The 21,648-nt window shown below is 36.5% G+C and overlaps 1 protein-coding gene across 9 annotated transcripts in view; it reads right to left on the reverse strand.

The window, feature by feature from the left end:
- LOC143235031 (uncharacterized) overlaps positions 1-21,648 on the reverse strand; it is a 60,159-nt gene that overhangs the window by 27,696 nt on the left and 10,815 nt on the right. For 4 of the 9 annotated variants that reach the window (XM_076472767.1, XM_076472774.1, XM_076472775.1 and 1 more), the window contains one exon: positions 7,643-7,695. In XM_076472767.1, coding sequence (XP_076328882.1) covers positions 7,643-7,695 — 53 coding nt within the window. Of the gene's footprint in view, positions 1-3,119; positions 3,144-4,205; positions 5,664-7,642; positions 7,696-21,648 lie in introns of those variants that run through there. The other 5 variants (XM_076472771.1, XM_076472768.1, XM_076472772.1 and 2 more) reach the window with 3 other exon arrangements.

Here is a 21,648-nt window from a genome sequence, read left to right on the forward strand (position 1 = left end):
ATGCATTATTTTGTAACTTGTACGAGTGACAGATTCATTTTCAGCAAACTTTCTTGTGAGGAGATTCTTTTGAGATTCATAAGCACGTTTCATGGATTCAAATTTCTCAGAACAGAACTTTCCTGAAAATTTCAAATATGTTGATAGACGTTTTGTTTCATAGTGATGCGAAAAATTGTACTCTTTCAAAATGGCAACACTTTCGGTGCATATCACACAAGTAACTTTCGGTTTTTTTGTTTCTGCAAAGAAGTACTTTTCTCCTAATTCTTCACTGAAAGCACGACACTGAGAGTCCACTTTTCTTCTTTTAAAAGCAGCCATAACGAAAAAATAGGATCTGAAAATGAAAAACACAGAACGCTGTGAGAAAAGTATTGTACTGGTCCAAAAACGCACAAACAAAATATATTGAAACGTACTTTTGCCACAACACTTACCTAAGAACAGTTATGAAAAGCGCATAACCTGACTACTAAGAGAAATGAGATTGCTGAAGCGGTAACCCTAGGCTGCTGAATTTACAAGATGAGTCGACAGGACGAGGGTTAAGTCTGTATTTGTTTTCAAAATCCTAATGCTTTCATAGATACGTGCTTCAATATGAATAAACGGGCAGCAAGGACAAAAGAAGAATTTTCCTGTTGGTTAAAAATGGGAGTGACAGCCTTGTTTCTTTTTATCATAACGTTTGCCAGCTTAAAGCGACCATCGGTGCGATTTATTTTGTTATGACAGTCGGACATTTGATGAAATGTCACTTTTTGTTTCCAAGCAGCTAGCTGCTGGCGGGCCGAACAAAATTACCTCGAGGGCCATAGTTTGGTGACTCCTGCTATAGAGTAAAGAAGATGAAATTTTGATCTGATGACCAGAGTCTTATGTTTTTACTCAATTAGTGTGGTTCTAATTTCCACTCATAAGCATCATGGTCTTTGCTACCTCAACAAGAACATTTAAAGAACCACAACATTATGTTTTTGAGTGATCAGACCGTTGATACAGAAAACATCTCAGAGGACTGGGAATGTAAGGTCATACCTTACAGTTCAGATAACTTGTTTTGACTGTGGCAGGAGGACACAGTGATGTAAACATCAATATCAGAACATTAATAGACACCATAATTTCATCTTTGCAAATGAAGAATCGGAAAATACCACATGATCTCCTTGGCTGGAGAAAACAGTGAGGATCTCTGACTCAGGAATGTTCTTTAAATCCCTCTCATCTACAACTCCTCACGAATAATTCAAAGTTGTATGGGGAGTAACCAAGATGGGTATATCCCCAATGACCTTCAATTTCAAAAGGAGTTTGGTATGTTATGGTGAAATTATTTCCACCAAAATCTCTCCAGAGTACATCTTTCTCACTAACTTAGGGGAACCAGCAAGCCACTATAATCCCTTTTGAATAAAAAGGGAGACATCTGCCTTAAGGATTTCTTGGATAAGGAATGGATAATCAAAAATTGAGGCACAGAATCTGTGATGCTGACTGTACAACAGTCATTCATGCATGGTCATTTTGCAATTTTTTAAAATTTCTATTTATTTTTTCATAAATGGAATTATCCATAATAAAGATGCTACCTTTCAGTGCCTACTGAACCCACCCACCATGGAGCCTGACGAGGAAATGCACTAAAATGCCAAACAAGGACACTGCAGCACCGCCAAGGTTTTGTGAGCACTCCATCTGAACACCAGTATAAGACACAATGTCTACAAAACACCCTTGAGAACATCCAACAGTGGTACTTGGTTCACACAAGCCCAAATGGATCAGCAGATTGTACCTTGGGGGTATACCCTAAGGCTGCCTGCCTACAGGAATTGAATGCTAAAGTGGTGTGTTAGAGTTGGACCCCTCAACCACCAAGATCATCTTTGCCCCTTCATGGGTTGCCATGCATGGCAAACACATGAGTGGATGTTTAGATCCCAGAGGAGTTAAACTGAAAGTACAGAACCTTTTTTTAGGAGATCCCCTCACCACATACAGGAATCCATCTCAAGGGGCATACTTCTCAGTTGATATTGTCAACATTTAACTAATATTATCTGATTACATTCTGGGTTTTATAATTATTTATTCCTTATTGGCAAAGAAAGAAACTGAGAGGATGTAATACCACACTGAAATATGACGATTTTATTAATTCACAAACTGCTGCTTCAGTCCACAAATTTCCTTTTTTTTTACATTAATAAATGCCAAGTTTAAATGACATTAAAACAATATTTTCCAATGGTTTCAAACAGATAGAAAAAATTATGAAATTTAGAATTATTAGGCTGTAGAATATGTTATTTTAAGTAGATGTTCAATTTCGTTAATTTTTTGAGTGGCACACAGCATACCAAGCTCTGCCCCTTTTGCACAATAATTGTAACAATAAGAAAATGCTAGTTTTAGCAAATGGAGAATATAATAAACTTTTACAGAGCATTTTGCCATTATTACTTCACGCAATTGACAACAAAGACTACTTTCCCTGCAATTCTTGATGACAACTTTTAATCTTTCAGGGTGGCATAATTCTTTCATGTCTTCAAAATGGAATAGTTGCTTCTGAAAAGTACATGAGAAGACAGGTTCGATGACCTAAGAAGGTTGAAATGTTGTTTGCTCCATTACAAAGAGCTTTCTCTACCCATACCAGCCGTTTTTACACATTTTCTCCACAAGTGGGTTTTCTCATCATCACAAAAGTTATATTTTGACACAAGTTGCTTTTATTGTTTAGTCATTACTCCTATAAACATTGTAGTTCTTCAGTCAATATATTTTCAGTATCAGAGTCCTGTCTAACAGATGACACATTTAATTTAAGAACATTTATGAAGAAGTTAAGGGTTTCTTCATTTTGCTGAAAATGTCTATTTCAGTAAGACAAGATACAGCAAAATATTTGACGACAACAAATCTCTAGTCTACAATGCTATTTGTCACTAATAGTGTTGGATCATTTCTCTTTAGCTGTTGCTTCTATTTTCATTTGGTACTGAATAATCTGACCCAGTATCTCTAAAACCTACTACTTTCACACAATTTTAAGATGAGGTGTGGTAGATACTGTTAAATTGTTGTTAAATAATTAACGGAGGGTTTACCTTCAGACAATGCAAAATCTCTTTCTTTGATATCTTCTCTCATTTCCTGACCAATGGACTTCATTTCTTTGTTCCCTGTTTACATATTATCATTGACTTTCACTTTCACCATTTTATAACCTTACAGCATGTGGTCTGAACAATTACTTATGAAGTACTGCTTTGAAAATAACAGATTATATAAATAACTTAGCTAGAGCCAGCTATAAACTACTTACAAACATAAAGTGAATAAACTGGTAAAAGCATTAAAATATGGTTTCATGGAAAAGTGACCATCCACAGATAAGGACAAATAAAAAAATCTGATTTGAAGCTTAAAAGACTTGGGATAAACAAATCTGATATACTTTCTTCAGTTCTTTTAAATATTCCTTTTAAACCTGAAATTGTTTCTATGTTACTATATGTGTTTGAAAGCAACAGAATTTCCTTCTGTAATATCAGGTAAGTTGTAGGGTTTAGCATATACAGCAGGTGGTAACAAAATATACTGACGATTTCTCATTTATTAAAAAAACACATTTATTAGATATAACTTGTCCTTAACCAGGAATACTGTTTGCAAAAATATTCTACCTCATCTAAAAATTGTATTGGTGGCAAGTTGAAAAGTCATGTCCTAGATTACCAATTAATTATTTTCATTTTTTGCAATTTGTTTATGACTTATAGTGAGAAGTAGGTAGTGCATTCAGCAAAAAAGTAACAAATGGAATGTAAAAATGACTACAATGTGGGTTAAAACTACCTAGATATATAAATCAAATGATACTCTCTAATCTACAATGAAAATTAAAAAAACAAAAGTATTTTTAATGCTATTGTTTTACAAAAGTTTTATGTAATAAAATTCTGGAGGTTTAACAACTTAAAAATGATGAACAACTAAATCAAACTATACAAATTTTTCTATTAAAAGCTAAAAACTGATACTATTTTGCACTATTTCATAAAATTTGGTTATATATGTCTAATGTGATGAACATATTAAGGAATATTAGCAACATCTGGTTTGGAAATGCTTAATGCAGTATAATACAAGTGAAAATTTGTAACTAATAGCAGAATGTTAAACTTGCAAACCTGTTATACAGTAGATCCTGGTTTGGACGACCCTCATGCTGTCGCCGACCACCCGGTGTTTCCGACCATATTTCTGCCAACAGACGGCTTTCAATGTTATTTTCCCCGTAGTGACCGACCACCCGCTGGACGCGACCAGAGACCGCCCATGTGTGATCAAAAACCGGTCGTTTGGTCGCTTAAATGCTGGTCTTAACGGTCATTTCATAATACCTCACGTCTGATAATTGACAGTCTTGTCCAATGTACTGATGTAAAATATTGCTAAACAAACAAAACCACACCACACGCCAGCTTTTCATTGATAATTGCTGAACAAACATGTCGCATTCAATTAGTAGATTAGTAGACCAAATCATACCAAAAATGAGCAGTTCGGTTAAGGTATAAATAGGAGGCATATATTTATTAAAAATCAGTTTCAATTTGATTCTTTTGCTCTACACATATTCAAAACGTCTTTATCTTCATTCTGAAGTCATGGCTGATTGTCGAAAACGCAAAGTGCTTTCACTAGAAGATCGTGTGAAAGTTGTAAAGTTGTTTGAAGGCGGCAAAAGCTGCAGAAAAATTGCAGAATCCATGAACGTTGGAAAGACACAAATACAGAGCATAGTAAATGACAAAGAAAAAATAATGTCACTGTGGCAAAATGGTGCTAACACTGACCAAATATATCAGAAAGCACTGAAAACAGTCTACACGGAGCTGAACGAAAGAGTGTGGGACTGGTTTTGTGCCACGTGCCAAAAACCACCCTGTCACTGGCGTAGCCTTGAAGGAATATGCACTGATGAAAGCCACAGAAATGAATCTGAATGACTTCACTGCCTCCAATGGTAATTATTTAGGCCTATAAATTTCCAGCTTGATAACCCAAAATGTTTTAATATGCATTCACTTTTGTTTTACTTGACTTGAATAAGTTTAAGTTACTTTCGCAAATTTTAACGCGTGTTTTGTTTTCTATATTACAGGCTGGCTAGAGGCTTTCCAAAAACTCAACAATCTGTCCATGAAAGTGTTGAATGGAGAAGCAGCAGACGTGAATCCTGCAGCAGTCGATGACTGGAACAAGCGCCTGGCAGCTATTACCGAGGGCTACGAGTTGAAGGATATCTTCAACGCAGATGAGACGGGGCTGTTCTATAGAGCCCTACCCACCCGTTCACTTGTCAAGATGGGGGACACTTGCAGTGGGGGCCAAAATTCCAAGGAGCGGCTCACCATTTTACTCGCGTGCAGTGCCTCCGGCGAGAAGCTGACCCCATTAGTGATCGGGAAATCTGCCAAGCCCCGCTGTTTTGGCAGCCTGCCAACATCATCGCTTCCCGTAATATATAAACACAATAAGAAGGCGTGGATGACCAGCACTATCTTCAGGGATTGGCTCACAACTATCAACAATAAAATGAAGCTGCAGAAGAGGAAAATCCTTATGCTTGTGGACAACTGCCCCGCTCACCCCGTCAAATGTCAAGCTGCATTTCCTGCCTCCGAACACGACATCAAAGCTACAGCCATGCGACGCAGGAATCATCCGTGCTTTCAAGGCGCATTACAGGAAGCGGCTTGTGAGGCATGTGCTGTTCCAAATGAATGAAACAGACCTTGCAACAGACATCGTGCAATCTGTGAACATTCTGGACATGGTGTACTGGTATAAACAAGCATGGGATTGTGTTACCGCTGAGACAGTGATCAACTGTTTTCGGAAGTGTGGTTTGGTAGCTTTTGCTCCAGCCACAGAGGACACACCACAACTGGAGCTACCCACAGCAGATCCAGACTTTGAGCGTGTCCTGGGTGGTACATCCTGGGAGGAGTTCACCGACTGCGACAGTGACGTAGTCAGCACCGTCCAGTTTGGAGACAACTGGCAGAAGGAGCTCGATGAAGCAGCTGCTGGTGAGCACCAGGAGCCAGAGGAGGAGCAACAAGACCAGGAAACTGGAGACGACTTTGTTCCAGACAAGGAGATGGCTAGATGCCTGGAGTATCTTCGAAAGTGCGCAGTGGCCCAGAACAACGCAGAACTTTTGAATATTGTTCAGAGTGGATGGAAGTCAGTGACCGTGTTGGCTCAGCAGACCAGAAAAAAACAGTTGTGCATTCAGGACTTTTTCAAACTGTAAATAAAGTTAATAGAGTCTACATGTATTGTAAAATTGTTTTTGTACATATTGCTGTTAGTTTGTTTTGTTTTGTTGTTTTTTTTACTAAGAAAAAAAATATAAGAAGAAACAAATGAAAAGCCTTTCTTTGTTTTCTTTGTTAACTTCAAAATATGTACAAATAAAAAAAACATGCAAAAAATGGGCTCCTGCAATAACAGACCACCTGCTGTTTAAGACCACTATTGCTCTGCAGAAGGGGTGGTCTTAAATACCAGGATCTACTATATATCATAAGTCTGGACTGAGAGATTATCTAATATTAAACTTTTATGTTTAAAACTATACAATTTTTTCTGAAAAATGTTCTTGAAATATTTATTTGTCATGGTAAGCAGTTTCGTTTCAATATTCAATGACACAATTTTTTTTTAAATGTTCAAAGCCTAAACCTCATCCCCTTAACTCCCATCAACAGCAGTTTTTCACATTTGAAAAATTTACAAGGGCTGTAAATAGTATCTATTAAATACTTCACTTAAGCTGTTAGCAGGATAATGTTGTATCTCAGTTCTTCATTTTCAAAACTGAAGAAAAGGTAAATTTTTATTGACTGTTTTTCTATCAACAAAACAGTTTTGATGGATAAACTACGATGTCCACAGTGTCCTACTGAACACCAATCAATATGGCAGAACCTACTGCTGTTTCATGTCATGCAGAAACTAGTTCTTGAAATGCAAGTTAGGTCAAAACCAATTAAAACTCTTGTTAGTCAGAATTTGCTGATAATATCTGCTTTTATAATTTAACTTTAAAACACTGACTTATTATAAATATCTGATATTTACAGACAGCAATACAGTTTAAAAATGCTGCATTAGGGTGTTTGTAGTAACACTACTCTAGGAAAATTAAAGTATGGGAGTCAGAAGCCAACAGGGTCACACAAAGTTACCTCTGGGCTTGTCTGTCTGTATAAACAATAGGTGATTGTGCAACCAATACAATGATAAATAATAACACTATCCAAATTCAGAGTATTTATATTTAGATAAGAATAAATGGGCCAGTAGTGGGCCTAATACAGTGTTTGTTATGTTACTTCATAAGGAAGCTAAGTCTGTAGTGCAGTGTAACAAAAACTAAATAAGTGATTTGTGCATGTGTCTTTATATACATTCTCCATGTGTTAATCACATTCAATACTGACCAACTGGAGTCTATTTAAGTGTCAAACCAGAAGCAAAAGTATTTATTTCACACCAATATCCCACTCCATTTATATTTGAGATGAAGTAATAGCATATACAGGTGACTTACCTTGGCATCTCTACAGTCATCATAGTCCACAAATGCATATGCCATTCCAGTACCTGTGATATAAAAATTATTAAATTTTCAAATAAATTAAACTCAATTCCATACATCAACTATTCATGATGCTACAGTAATTTCATTTAGATAACATAATATTCTGTGTTAATCTGCCATGATCAAAGAAATTTACATAAGTAAAATAATACTGTATCTGTGTAACTTGTTTCCAGGATATAGATAGATCTTCCACATACTTGGCATGAAGGTTCACTGAAGGGTACACACAAATTTTTCAGTTTTGCAATTTGTGGTTTTTAAGGGCATTTTTTACCACTACCTCACCTCCTGTGGATGAATCTACACCAAATCTGATATGGAGATTCATGGAGTCCATATGGGGATATGCATACAAATTTGCAGTTTTTATGGGCATTTTGTATAATTACAAAGCAACTTTTCATATTCTACAATAACCCTTCATTAGTTATGAATTCACATAGCTTCCATCTAGAGGATGGGTGCTTCAGCTAGTTAATAATATTTAGTCTTGACCAGAAACAGCTTTTACTCAGAAATGTATTTCTCTTATTGATACACCAGACAGAATACTACAAATTTTGGAGATAAAAACAGATACTTTGAATGATTTATCTTTTTCTTTAGTGCTTTGAAACTAAAGTTGTAGTTGTTTCCTCTTACTGTAGATTTATATCTGAAATTACATGGTGATCTATTCATATGTCAATCAATGATTTCTGTGTGGTGCATTTTTAAGATGTTCTAGATCTTCTGGAATAATTACTGATTTTCTTCTAGAAATTTTATTTACACTAATTTTACAAAATAATGCATGATCTTTTGATCAAGTATGAAGAGAACTATTTTGATACTTTATTTTCTACTTATCTCAAAATAAGTATTGTTGCAAAGATTATATTCAATAAAATTAACAGTAAACTTAACAGACCATGGATTACGAACCACTTATCTACCCAACATAAAGTGAGAAAGAGGAAAACATGAAAAAATGTTAGAACTAAAAAAAAAATTTGCTTGAGCATAATGGTACTGTGAATACAATATGAATTTCAAACATTTAAGAAGTGTTTTCATGTAGTATCTCTATTCTATTTTTGTTAAATATTCTATAATGCATGAAAAGTTCTCATGCCTTCAGATACCTCTGAAGTAATAAAGATCATTATGAATAACCAATAGGTGGATATGTTTTGTATTATCTAATTCAGAAATATACTGATGATAAAAACTATATATTTTCAACTTCCAAAAAAACAACTGAAGTTATAATTCTCCCCTAATGAAAATTTGTTCTGTCAGTGCTACCCTCTATATGCAAACATTTTCTTTACCTATGACAAGTTTTTTGCTCCCCCTTATCAGAATCAAATGATTCCAACAAGTCTCTCATACATTACTCCACCACCAATAGTAGTGAGACATATGTGATGCATGCGACTTCCTTTATAAGCCTCTACTAAACTATCACTTCGAAGTTTGGCAGAAAACATAAGCACCAGATGAAAGTGGGAAAAAAAGGTAGGAAGTAGGAGTGGAAAGAAGTGCTCATCAGAAATACATTTTCAGTATAGGAAAATTATAGCTTTCCATACAATATTTCCCTTCCTCAAAATATTAGCTAGAATCCCACACTGATTAAGTGGAGCAAAGGACAAAAGTATCCCCTGAAAGCATCGAAAAGATACCCCTGGAAACGAGAGTCAGGTCCAAAGATGAGAGGAACTGCAACACTTCTGAAAAGGTATACTCTTCTACCATCTATGAAGAAGTGTGTAGTAGATAAGGGCAGAAAAAAAAATCACATCCAAAAGACAGAGAACTGAGACAGGATAGTGAACTGAACCCTGAAATATATATGTAAATGAATCCCAGAAAGTAATGAAGCGGGTAAAGCAGTGGATGTGCTCCCAGGTGTAGAGTGAATAGGACATAATAGGCCATACTTGATAAGTCAACTACATCCAAAATTCATGCTGCTGGGAGACAACATCCATGTGGAGATAGAATGAGGATCATACCATCTTTACCTCAGGTTCAAAAGACCAGAAGGAATACAAAACCACATGTGTTAGCTCTGATATATTAATCCAAGAAACTGACCCAAAAAACAGTAACATTCTTGGAATAAGATACATGAGAGATAGCAAAATGGACTGAGCCACTGTAACCCACAACACAAAGTATAATCAAGGGAGAAATGTAAACAACCATAAATGTGTAAAGAGTAATGTTGATTGGTTCTACTCTGAATCCAAAACCCAGCTACAGGGTACCAACATATCCACAACAGGGTAGGACAAGGGCTTCCAATTGAAGAGATAAACTGCAACTTGATGTCTAACTCCTTAATGATTGTATAACACTTGGTGACAAATGTCATGTCATCACCTACACTCAAAGAACACCAGTGTCCTTATTTTTCACTCAGAGATTAAAGCCATTTTTATGTGTAACCCATTCACAAGGGTGCCTCCACAGTTGACCACCCCAGCAACTTGGAACTAGAAAGTGGTAAAAACTCCCATATTCCACTAGAAGAAAGGGGGTGAGAACAAGTTGGAGAGACTGAAGGAATGTCATCACCTGACACAGTCCAATGGGTGACAAGGAAACCTTATTGTGAAAAGCAGACCATACCAATTTATTCAGTACAAAGTATGGCAGGGATGGGCAACTATCCCCTTCTGCTTTACACATGCAGTTCATTGGTTGCACTGTATGAAAGAGGTATGTTTATGGAGCAATCACATCACAAGATTATTCAACTGCAAGCTATTTTGTGGAACAACCCATCTCAACAGTGAGTACTGCAAAGCCATGGAAATTAAAGCAAAAGTCCATATGGCTGTACAGTGCAGATTTCTATTGAAGAATGAGTGGTCAGGCACCACAGTGGGTGATCCATATAAAGAATAAATGAAGCAAGAGCCCCTGAAAAGAAAAAAATGAATGAACAAAGACTTACCCAGTCAAAGTCTCACTGAAGCTTGAAGAATGGCCAAATGTGGAAGATTGCTAAGAGATAAAAGAGTCAGGAACAGGTACCACAGAAGGAAATCATGCAGGCAATGTAGCAATGAAGAGTACAGACTGGACACAGAAGACTGTCTGGATCAGGACAAGGGTAGACATGGAAAATAGAAGGAAGGGAAATATGCAAAAAGGAGTTACCCTCCCAAACTGCCTACATCTCTGGGAGGAGGTAACAATTCAGATAAAGAAGACAGATGTGTTGGTAGATCATATATGAAACATCAATGGCAAACAAATCAGACCTTCAACATCCATTGGCTAATAGGTGAAGGAAATATGTTTTAAGGAAATGGGGAAACAGGGCATGAGGAACAGATTCAAATGAAGGTAAGCTAAGGGAATAGAAAGTCAAATTAATATCTTAGTCTGGAACACTAGGTTGTTTGGAATAATAACAAATTCAGAAAGAACATATTAATATGGTAAGGACAGGAAAAGCAAAAACTTGACAGTATTGGGAAAACAAAGGTATGGAATAAGGCAGCCTGATAACCCATGATTGAAGACCCTTGGTTGAATAGACATGTAGAAACACAACCAGACAAGTGACAGCAGGTCAGTCACTGGGAAATCTCCAAGTAGTAGACAAACTGTGGAACATCTTCCATTTACACTGATACATCTCTGAAGAAGGACATACAAAATGAGTCAAAAGGAATGCTATTTAACAGGAGAAACCTTGTCACCTCTGGATAAAAGCCAGGTGTAAAGATGAAAAACATGAATGGTGGAATGTATAATCAGTTACCAAGGTTGATTAAGAAGAGAGGAAGACAAGAGAAAGAGAAGTGAAGTGAAATGAAGGGAAAATTTGCAGTTGGTGGAAGTGTGAAAACTATTGTTGAACTAGTCAACAGGAAGCAATCAGAAAGATGTAACGTAGATTGATATAGATGACAGAAGAATAAATATAAAGGAATTTATGGGGCCAATCCTGGCTAAGCCATTGACCACTAAAGTCCAAGGATGAGTTACAAAAAAAAAAAAAAAGTTGTGACTGATGGCTGTGGCAAATGCATTTACATGTAGAAACTACAGAGATCACAAAGCCATCAGAATAATAGAAGGTCTAAATGTAACTCTATTGGATAAATGTTGTTAGAGCAGAAAGACAATCTGCTACAAGACTGAAAGCACCTGGTAGGGTGGGTTTGGCATTTTATGGTGCAAAGCAACTAGGCTATCTGCACCACACACCTGGTAAAAAGTTACAAGTGAAAGTATTAAAATTTGTAAAAGAGAATCAAGATAAAACAAGACAAAATTGAATTTTTTAAAGTAAAACTTAAACAGCATGAAATCCAATTTCTATAAGTAGTGTATAGCAGTCAGAGATGAATTACAGTAATACTAGTTTTAAATGACATTCTGTAGCATAAGTTGAATGGTCATAACTTGCAAGGGTGACTTACAGGTAAGTACAAACACCAGTGCTAGTCACCTGAAGTTGACCTTTCCAGTCCTGGTTTGAATTACATGATGTTACAGCCACATTCAGAAAGTAAAGCAATAGAAAATGTAAAATACTTTCTGTTGTATAATTGTAATTATCATAACTTGCCAGTATGACTAACGGGCAAGTTCAAACACCATCGTTAGTCACCTGAAGTTGCCTTTCCAGTCCTGGTTTTGAGTTATTTGACATTACAGCCATTTTCTTATTTCATATCGAATTAGTTGTACTTCAAAAAGGAATCATAAAAAAGGTCTAATTTACGAATTAAAAACTACTACGGCCAGTTTCTCTCAAAATGATGGGAAAAATGATCACTTCCCCATGGATTACCACTGACTCTCCAAGAAAAGTAAGTGAAAGATGAAGGGGAGTAGACAGAAAGATCTATAGCAGTAAAAGTCTGACTAGGTGCATGAAAATAAGTATAAGAACCAGTATTGCAGACAGACTGGTTGTGGTCCAAGACCATATGCTCTACAGCAGGGGTTCCCAACCGGTGGGTCGTGACCCCCAGAGGGGTCGCGAAGCCTTGGCAGGGGAGTCGCCTAGCCTTGTTAGAAGTAGCTTGGGGTAACATTAATTTTATTTCATCAATTACATTTACAAGTCGCGAATGCAAAAAGGTTGGGAACCCCTGCTCTACAGCATGATCTCTCCTATCAATACTACTACCACCCCAAAGGAAATTATGTCCATTAAAATCCCCCAGGAGTAAAAATGGGGATGGGAACTGCTCAATGAGGACATCAAGATCTGACTGATTATAGATCTCTTCACAAGGCAGGTAGAGAGAACAAATAGTGATGGCATGGCCCAAGGAAACACGGATGGCTACAGCCTCCAAGGGGGTATCAAGTGATAAGGACAAGTTGGGCACACACTGATCAACCAGCAATGCCACCCCATCATGCACTCATCCATCACATGGCCTGTCACTTCTATACAAGGAAAATTGCTAAAGGGTGACCGTATCAGAAACGTTTCCTGTAAAGAGAGGCTTATGGGATGGTAAGAATCAATCAAATCCTTAACATCATCTAAATTTGATTGAAAATCTCCACAGTTGCACTGGATCAGAGTGGCTATTATTTATGTGGAGGAGAATGTGGTGGGGAGATCTTATGTTTGCAACTATGTTTCTTTCTTCACTGGATGAAGATTTATCAACCTCCATGGATCATGCCCTGAGTTGGGCAGGCAGGTCTCTGTCTATAGACAAAGATTCAAGTTTATGGAGTGAACAGGATTCTCAAGATGTTTTGCAAACGACTCCATTGGAGGTATGGAAAGATCTGTCTACACTCCCACTGTGGGAGTGGAATGGAGTGCAGTAGCACATGCCAAAGACAGAGTTGAGGACAATACTTTCTGAGCCTCTGAGTAGGTGATATTATTAACAGTCTTTAAACATTGCACCTCTTTCTCTTCTACCCATTTAGAGCAAGCAATAGAGTAAGAATGATGTGGGCCACTACAGTTAACACAGTGTGGTTCCAGGTTGCACTTATAAACATCATGACCTTTACCACCACAACGACCACATACCAAAGAACCACGACATGATGTTCCTGAGTGATCAAACCACTGACACTGGAAACATCTGAGAGGGTTAGGAATGTAAGGCTGTATCTTGCAGTTCAGATAACCTGCTTTGACAGTGGTAGGATGATATGGTGATGTAAACATTAATATCATAATATTGGTAGGATCCATAATTCCATCTTTATGGGTGAAGATTCGGTGTACTATAGTAATGCCTCGGCTAGAGAAACCAGTAAGTATTTCTCACTCAGGAACTTTCTTTAAATCCCTCTCAACTATAACTCCTCTGGAAGAATTCAAAGTCACATGGGGTGTAACCTCAATGGCTTTTGATTTCAAGGATTTTGGTATGCTGTAGTAAAGATGTTTTTACAAAACTCTCCAGAATGCAACTTAATTACAGCAAGTCCCTCTAATCCCTTCTGAATGAAAAATGGAGACATCTGCCCCAAAAATTTCTCAGATAAGGAATGAAGAATCAGAAATTTAGGTGTAGAATCTGGCTGTAATGGTGACTATACAACAGTCATCCATGTGTAGTCATTTTCCAATGATCTGCATTTTCAATTATTTCATTTTTATTTATTTTGTTAAGAAGAAACATGTTCATAACAAAAAAGTTACATTTCAGTGCCCACTGGCCCCAACTGTCAAGTAGCCCTAAGAGGGGATGCACTACAGTGCCAAACAAAGACACTACAGCAATGTCAGGGTTTCATGAGCAATATACCCAAACACCAGCATCAGATACAATGTCTCCAACACTTGGTGAGAACATCCAACACTGGTATTTGGTTGAGCCTAGCCCAAAGCCACCCATCTACAGGAATTCAAGGCCAAAGTGGTGTGTCAGGGTTGGACCCTTCAACCACCAGGATCCTCTCCTCCCCTTCATTGATTCCAAAACACGACAAACACATGGGTAGATGTTAAGATCCCAAAGGAGGTAAAATGAGAACCTTCCCTGGGAGATCCCCTTATGAAGTACAGGAATCCACACCAAGGGGAAGGCACCCAGAATATGACACACAATGAAATGAATGTAATGTGTGTGAACCCAATATAAAAAAACAGAGATACTGACCAGATGCTCCCTTGACGATTGATATGTGCTACCAACTGCAGAACTGCTGGAATGAATAACCACTAGATAATGTCTGGTGAGAGGAAATGATTCAAAGCCCATCAGAATGCAAGAAGCTTAAGGATGTTGATATGCAAAGAATGCTTATCAACAGACAATCTGAAGTCTCTTGGTGGTTGTCCCAAGCACCCTAGCCTAAAGGGATACATCTATGGACAGATGAAAACCCAGATGAGAATGAAGCATTATACCCATCAATACATGGGCCTTGTCCAACAGGATATGAGGAAAGGTAATAGGAACAACCAAAGTATCCCACAAGCAAGGTTCCACTAAATATAAAGAGCCCAGTGAAGGGGCCACATATGTATATGACCAAAGGTGGCTAATGACTTAACTGAAGACCACATCCCAAAAAGCTAAAGAACCTCACAAGCAGAAACTGAGGGAGCTAAAAGGGGGTGGTAAATTACAATTTTCTTGTATTTATCTTCGTCTCACAACTTTTTTTGTGGTGTCTTCACAATCCATTTCCTCAGAGCACGAAGTTAGTGAGCTAAAGTTCTGACTGCTCAACAGAAAACATAAGAGACTGAAGTCAGCCCAAAGAGTAGGGTATGAAATTGACAAACCACCCCATGATCGATGAACCAAAGATATGGACAAGACTGTGCTGATACAGGGATGTGTTGATAAGTATTGGTAACATACATCTTTGTCATCCATAAACCCAGAGAAAACGTCTACTATAAGAAGAGAAAACACTCCATGAAAAATGCAGGAGCAGAATGAATAAACTGAGGTGGTACAAATTAATAACAAGTCACCAGTCTCCAGTTTTCTAGGGAACAACAGAGCCTGTAATAAAAACCAGGTAAAGTATATAGAGCAGGTTTGATGGCCTACTGCAATAGTAAGTCCTGAACTACTACTCATAAATTGTGGGCAGTCACTGGATCTTGAGGCAGAGAGAACAAAATGGATAAAGAAGACATGGGAGATGAGGAAAGAAATGGGATCACAAACCCTTCCAACAAAACTTGAAGAACCTACTAAGTTTTGATGAAATGATGCCATTAATGAAAAAATTAGCATGTCAAGTTCCCACCTGACCAGAACCCGCTGAATAGTCACTGATAATGAGGCACCACAAGGAAGAGGAACAGGTAAAGGTTATGAAGGGAAAGGACTTGAAACTATAACAAATGTCATAACCAAAAAGAAGAGTAGAAGGGTAGACTGTTGTTGTACTGATGCAGCTCATGACTCCAAGGGTTGAGGGACTGTGTCAAATATGTAATGCCACAAAAATGGGACTATATGCAAGTCCTAAAAATAAGATGCTGATAGACAGACATGAGTTAAAGTTGTATCATGACTTAAAAGGTCTCAACAACAGAGAAACCACATACACAAAGTCAGAGCTGAAGGTAACAAACAAGCCAGTGAGAAGTTTCTCGTCACTGGCTTGTTGGAGTAGATGCCACCAGAAAACCTCTCAGGATTTTGATGGAGAGCCTCAGAGAGGAGATGGATTGTGGAGACACCACAAAAAAAGTTGTGAGACGAAGATAAATACAAGAAAATTGGGTATGAGCGAGACTTACAGGAGATTTAGGAACCACACCCCCTGGAACAGGTAAAATAGAACCTAACAATCATTTATCTAAAAAAGGAAAGTCAGAATAGATTGATTTGATACCCATGAGGGCCAAGGCATGCTAATCCCATCACTTAAACTTTGAAACAAATTGGTTAGCATTTACCAAAATACCTGGGAGGGAGAAAAAAAGACACATAGGGGTGTGAAAATTGGTCATGTAGTAAGGAAGGAGATGGTTCATAGGAAAGAGAGGCAAAAGATAAAACATTACATACCTGTGAAACAAAATTTTCATAAACCATAGTAAGCCAAATTGACACCTCAGGAGGGAAATGAGAAGGCATCGCAAAATCAGGTGATGGAAATAGGTGATTTAAGTCCTTCTCAGTCTGAGCAGTCTCAGGAGGAAGTGGGGCAAGGCCCAGAGATAGAGGTTGACCTACGTAACAATCAATTTCCATGTAAATAAGTGCTGATACATCTCCAGCCTGCACCTGAAGCCTATGACATAGCACTATTCACATACATGACCCTTAAAATAACATGAATCTAGAATTCATCATCAAGACCAGTAACCAAAAATTATAATTATAAACAATAATGCAACTATAATAAACTGAGATTAAATTAAAGTGAAGAAACAGTCTGAATAAACTTGGAAGTAATTTAAATGATAAAACAAACTTGAAACTACACAAAGCTGAACTTGAAACTTGAAAGAAACAAATCTGAGCACAGGCACTGCCAAACAAGTGATATATCAGTAGAAATGTATAAAAGGAGTTACATGTATTATGTGAATATGTCATTCTCCTACTGGAGGAGAAGCTATGCATAATTATTTGCATGAGACATGTTGGAATCATTTGATTCCAATAGGATAGGGTGGAAGGCTTATGGCATACATAAAGAAACAATTTCACATACAAAGAACAGTTAATCTTATGAGATGAAGAAAGTACCACATTGGAAAAAAGATATTGTTTATGCTCATATCTTGATCAGCCAAGCACTGCAGATTTAAGGTTGTCAGTTCTTATTAGCCAAGCTGATAATAATGAATATTGCTAAATAACTTTATTTAGAGGCTTGCAAAAATACAATGGGTTTTCATCTTTGTGTAGTATTATAACAATTATTCCTAATTCATTCTTCGTTCTGAATATGTGGTTTCACATGATCAGGAATACCATTAGTTGACCTTACATCAAGTTACACTTGTTGTTCTTGAAAATAAATAATACCTATTACTGCCTGGGAATAACACTGCCTAATATCACCTGTTGTTTATATATCAGTATCAGAGCCCTTAAGTGATGGTGTAGGTGATACCGAGAGGTTATGGCCCCATGTGTGTTGCAATGAAAATTACCAGTAATCTGGATATCACTAGCCACTCTTAATAAATGAGCTTTCTTTTGAACCAATGAGCCTTGAAGTTACTTAGACTGATACAAGAACTCGACTTAGTACTCTTAAAGAAAAATCAGTAAGAGATTCTTTAGAATGTTTAAGCATTCAAGTTGGCAAACACAATGTGTTTCTTGGTATAAAAAACAATTATTTACTTTGTGTTTAAATTTTCTCAGTCTCTTTTACATTAAGCAAGAGATTTAGCAATACTCTATGAATAACATCTTTATCAAACCTTCAATTACCAAACAGACCCATCTAATGTTGCTTCAGCATTAAATCTTTCCACATAAGCTTGGTCAATCTGACTGACCATGTGACCTCTTTGTACTCATTTAGTATCTTTACAGATTTAATACTTCTAGCATTCAATATATTGTGTATATCTTCACATAATTTCAGTCTTTCAGTTAACAATTTTGCAATGGGCTCAGTATAATATACACAAGTCTGTCTGCATGCTTGCACACATTAACCTTTTAGGTCATTGTTCAAAAGCCATATCATCACATTTGCTGACTTACATTCAAAATTTCATTGAACTACCATTTTATGAATTTATGTCTATAAGTTTGGAATCAAATTGATTATAATTCAAACTTGACTACTATATATGAGTTAATTTCTTAAAAGTAAATATTAAAAGAATACATTTAAATATAGATTTTAGTGAGTAATGTGGTATGTTGAATCCAGCACCATTTAAAATTAGATGTTTGTGATGTCAAAATACTAATTCCATAATTTTGTACAAAGTAGGAACTCAAATTACTAATACTGACAAACTAGAATATAAAATAAGAACCTCATAACTTTTTCTTTTGCTGAGATATGGCTTATTTACTGTTTTTGTAAGAGTATATGACATATGAATAACCAATCAACAGCTCAGAATGTCCCCAGAGTGGTTTTCCCCACTATTTTAAGCTTTGAAAAGGCTTACACATTCTTTTGATCCAAGTTTTAAAAGAAACAGGTTATGTCTTTAGTCTGCTCAAAGCTTCATATTTTATAAAATCTAAAAATATCTTAAGTACTACACATAAAAAATTACAGCAGAATTCTATGGTAATAGTGGGGTTATTTATGATTTTTTGATTACTAAATTATATACATAAAACCTGAAAAAAAATTTTGTTTGATATCTTCCACGTGAGGAATTTTAAAAGGCTTTAGCAATCTATGTCTAGCAACAACCAAGTACAAAGGTCGTAACAAGTAGAGAATTGTTTGATTTACTTCTTGATTTATTGTTCTATATATAGTTTTTAAAAGTTTAATAATTTACTTCTAAACAATAATAATCTATTTACATATATATAATGTGTGTGTGTATATATACATATATATAATTACATATATAATATATAATTGAAATGTGACTGTATATTACAAAATACTGGTCTGCTAAAACACAGACAAGACAGGGACGACAAAAGGTCAGTTTTATATTACTGGATATGTGACCTGAGTACAAGCTATGCAATTTTAGGTGGACATAATTAGAAGGTCAATATAATAAAAATTAAAAAAATAATATACAGTGTTATGAAACTTAAGCTACTTACACTAATAATTTGTATATTTGTGTTATAAAATGTAGTCAGTTCAGCATGAAAAAGTAAAATTTATATTTCCTAATTTTTTTTATGATTGCTATGAGGTTGGTCAAATGATTGACCCCATATCATTAGAGTATAGAAAACAACAAAACAGTTTTACCAAAAACAAACATTTGAAATGTGTTTAGGAGGGTTTATGGATTATTCAAATAATATTTGATTATTTTAAGCAAAAGAATATTTTTTTAATCATACATGAAATCACTTTGCATTTAGACTAGTAATAAAACATACTCTATTTCCATAAACAAACCTTCTGTAAAATTTTTATTAAAAAAATCAGATGTGTACAAATAGTGTGTAATCTTTACTAAAAGTTTACCAAATTTTGTGAAGATACACATGCTGTATCAAAAGTTATAATGCAAATACTTAATGTGTGTAAGTGTGTAGACAAACTTGTGTATTTGTATTATAACTTCTGATACAGCATGCGTATCTTCATAAAATTTGGTGGATTTTTAGCAGAGATTACATGCATTTTGTACACAATTGATTGATTTAGTGTTTTATGGCACAAAGCAGCGAGGCTATCTGCACCAGACATTCGGTAAAAATGAAAAAAAAATAAAAAAATAAATAAATAAATGTAGTAATAGACATAACTGGAAATGAAGGTAAAACAAAAAAGTATAAATCCAATGTTGACACCTAGTCTACAATGTTAAGATAGAAGGCAGAGTATAAGAAGTTGTAAGGTATTTACTCTAGCAAAAAGGTAATGAGCATAACCCGCCAGGAAGACTAACAGGTAAGTTCAAGAACCACCGTCAGTCACCTGAAGTTGGCCTTTCTAGTCCTGGTTCCGGGTTATGTGTCATAGCAGCTATTATCAAAATGTAAAAGAATAAAAGTTTTAAAAGACACTCCGCAAAATCGTAATAATGAGTAGCCAAATGTCCAGTAAATGGAGTAAAATTTGTAAATGTAATTGAAGATAAAAGCAAAACAGCAATTAAAACAGAAAATGGTGTAAAAACCACTGTTGACATCCAGTCAACAAAGTTGTAAAGAACTACCCGTAGCAGAATGGTAATGATCATAACCCGCCAGGAAGACTAACAGGTAAGTATAAAAACCACCATCAGTCACCTGAAGTTGGTCTTTCCAGTCCTGGTTCTGGGTTATGAGTCAATATGGCCAGTACTAAAAAGTTAAGAAGTAAAAGTGTGAAATGATATGCAGCAAAAGTATAATAACAACTCGCCAGGCCGACTAACGAGTAGTTCAAACAGTAGCGTTAGTCACCTGAAGTTGGCCTTTCCAGTCCTGGTGTCGAGTTATTTAATGTTCTGGCCATTGTCCAATGTCAAATTGAAGGAGAGAGATTAAAATTGTAAAAAAAGGAACCACAATTAAAAAGGTGTAATGAATAAATATGCAACACTTAAATCAGATTAAAAAGATTAATGGCCATTAAAAAACTAAAAACATTATCAAGGTGGACAGAGTCACCATCACCAATAACTCTGTCCAATGTTACAGACTGACCCTGGGAAAAAATATGTTTAAAATATTGCCGTCGTTGAGAATTGTGACGAAGGCAAGAAAGTAAAACGTGGCTGATAGTGATTTGAGTGTTACACAAACTACACATCGGTGCATCAGTTCCAGATAAAAGAAAATGATGAGTTAAAAAACTGTGACCAATGTGTAGCCTAGTGAGAACAACTTCCTCCTTCCGAACTTTACGGAAGCTAGATGGCCAAAGTCCAATTTTGGGTTTGATTTGAAAAAGTTTGTTGTCACGTTGCTCACTCCAAGTGGACTGCCAGCTGGCACGGAGCCGAGCCTTGAAGACAACACCATAGTCCATGGACGGAATAGGCATAGGAGTGATGGTGCTGAAGCAGACATATTTAGCTGCCATGTCTGCAAGCTCGTTCCCGCGAATACCAACATGGCCTGGTATCCAGAAAAACTGGATTGAAGTAGCTGCTAATGAGAAATGGGCCAGTCGGTTTCGAATATCAGCGAGAATAGGATGTGAGCTAACGTGTAGCGATTCCAAGGCAAGTATAGAACTAAGCGAATCAGTATAAATAGTGCAGTTGGAGTACTGCTCAGCTGCAATATGATCCAGGGCAAGAGATATGGCATACAGTTCAGCAGTGAACACAGAAGCTGTAGAAGGGATTCTGCGCGCAACTACTGACCCATAGCAAACCATAGCAGAGCCCACTGAATTACCTGATTTGGAACCATCTGTATAAATGG

This window comes from Tachypleus tridentatus, chromosome 12, assembly GCF_004210375.1.
Source record: "Tachypleus tridentatus isolate NWPU-2018 chromosome 12, ASM421037v1, whole genome shotgun sequence".
Classification (NCBI taxonomy): domain Eukaryota; kingdom Metazoa; phylum Arthropoda; class Merostomata; order Xiphosura; family Limulidae; genus Tachypleus; species Tachypleus tridentatus.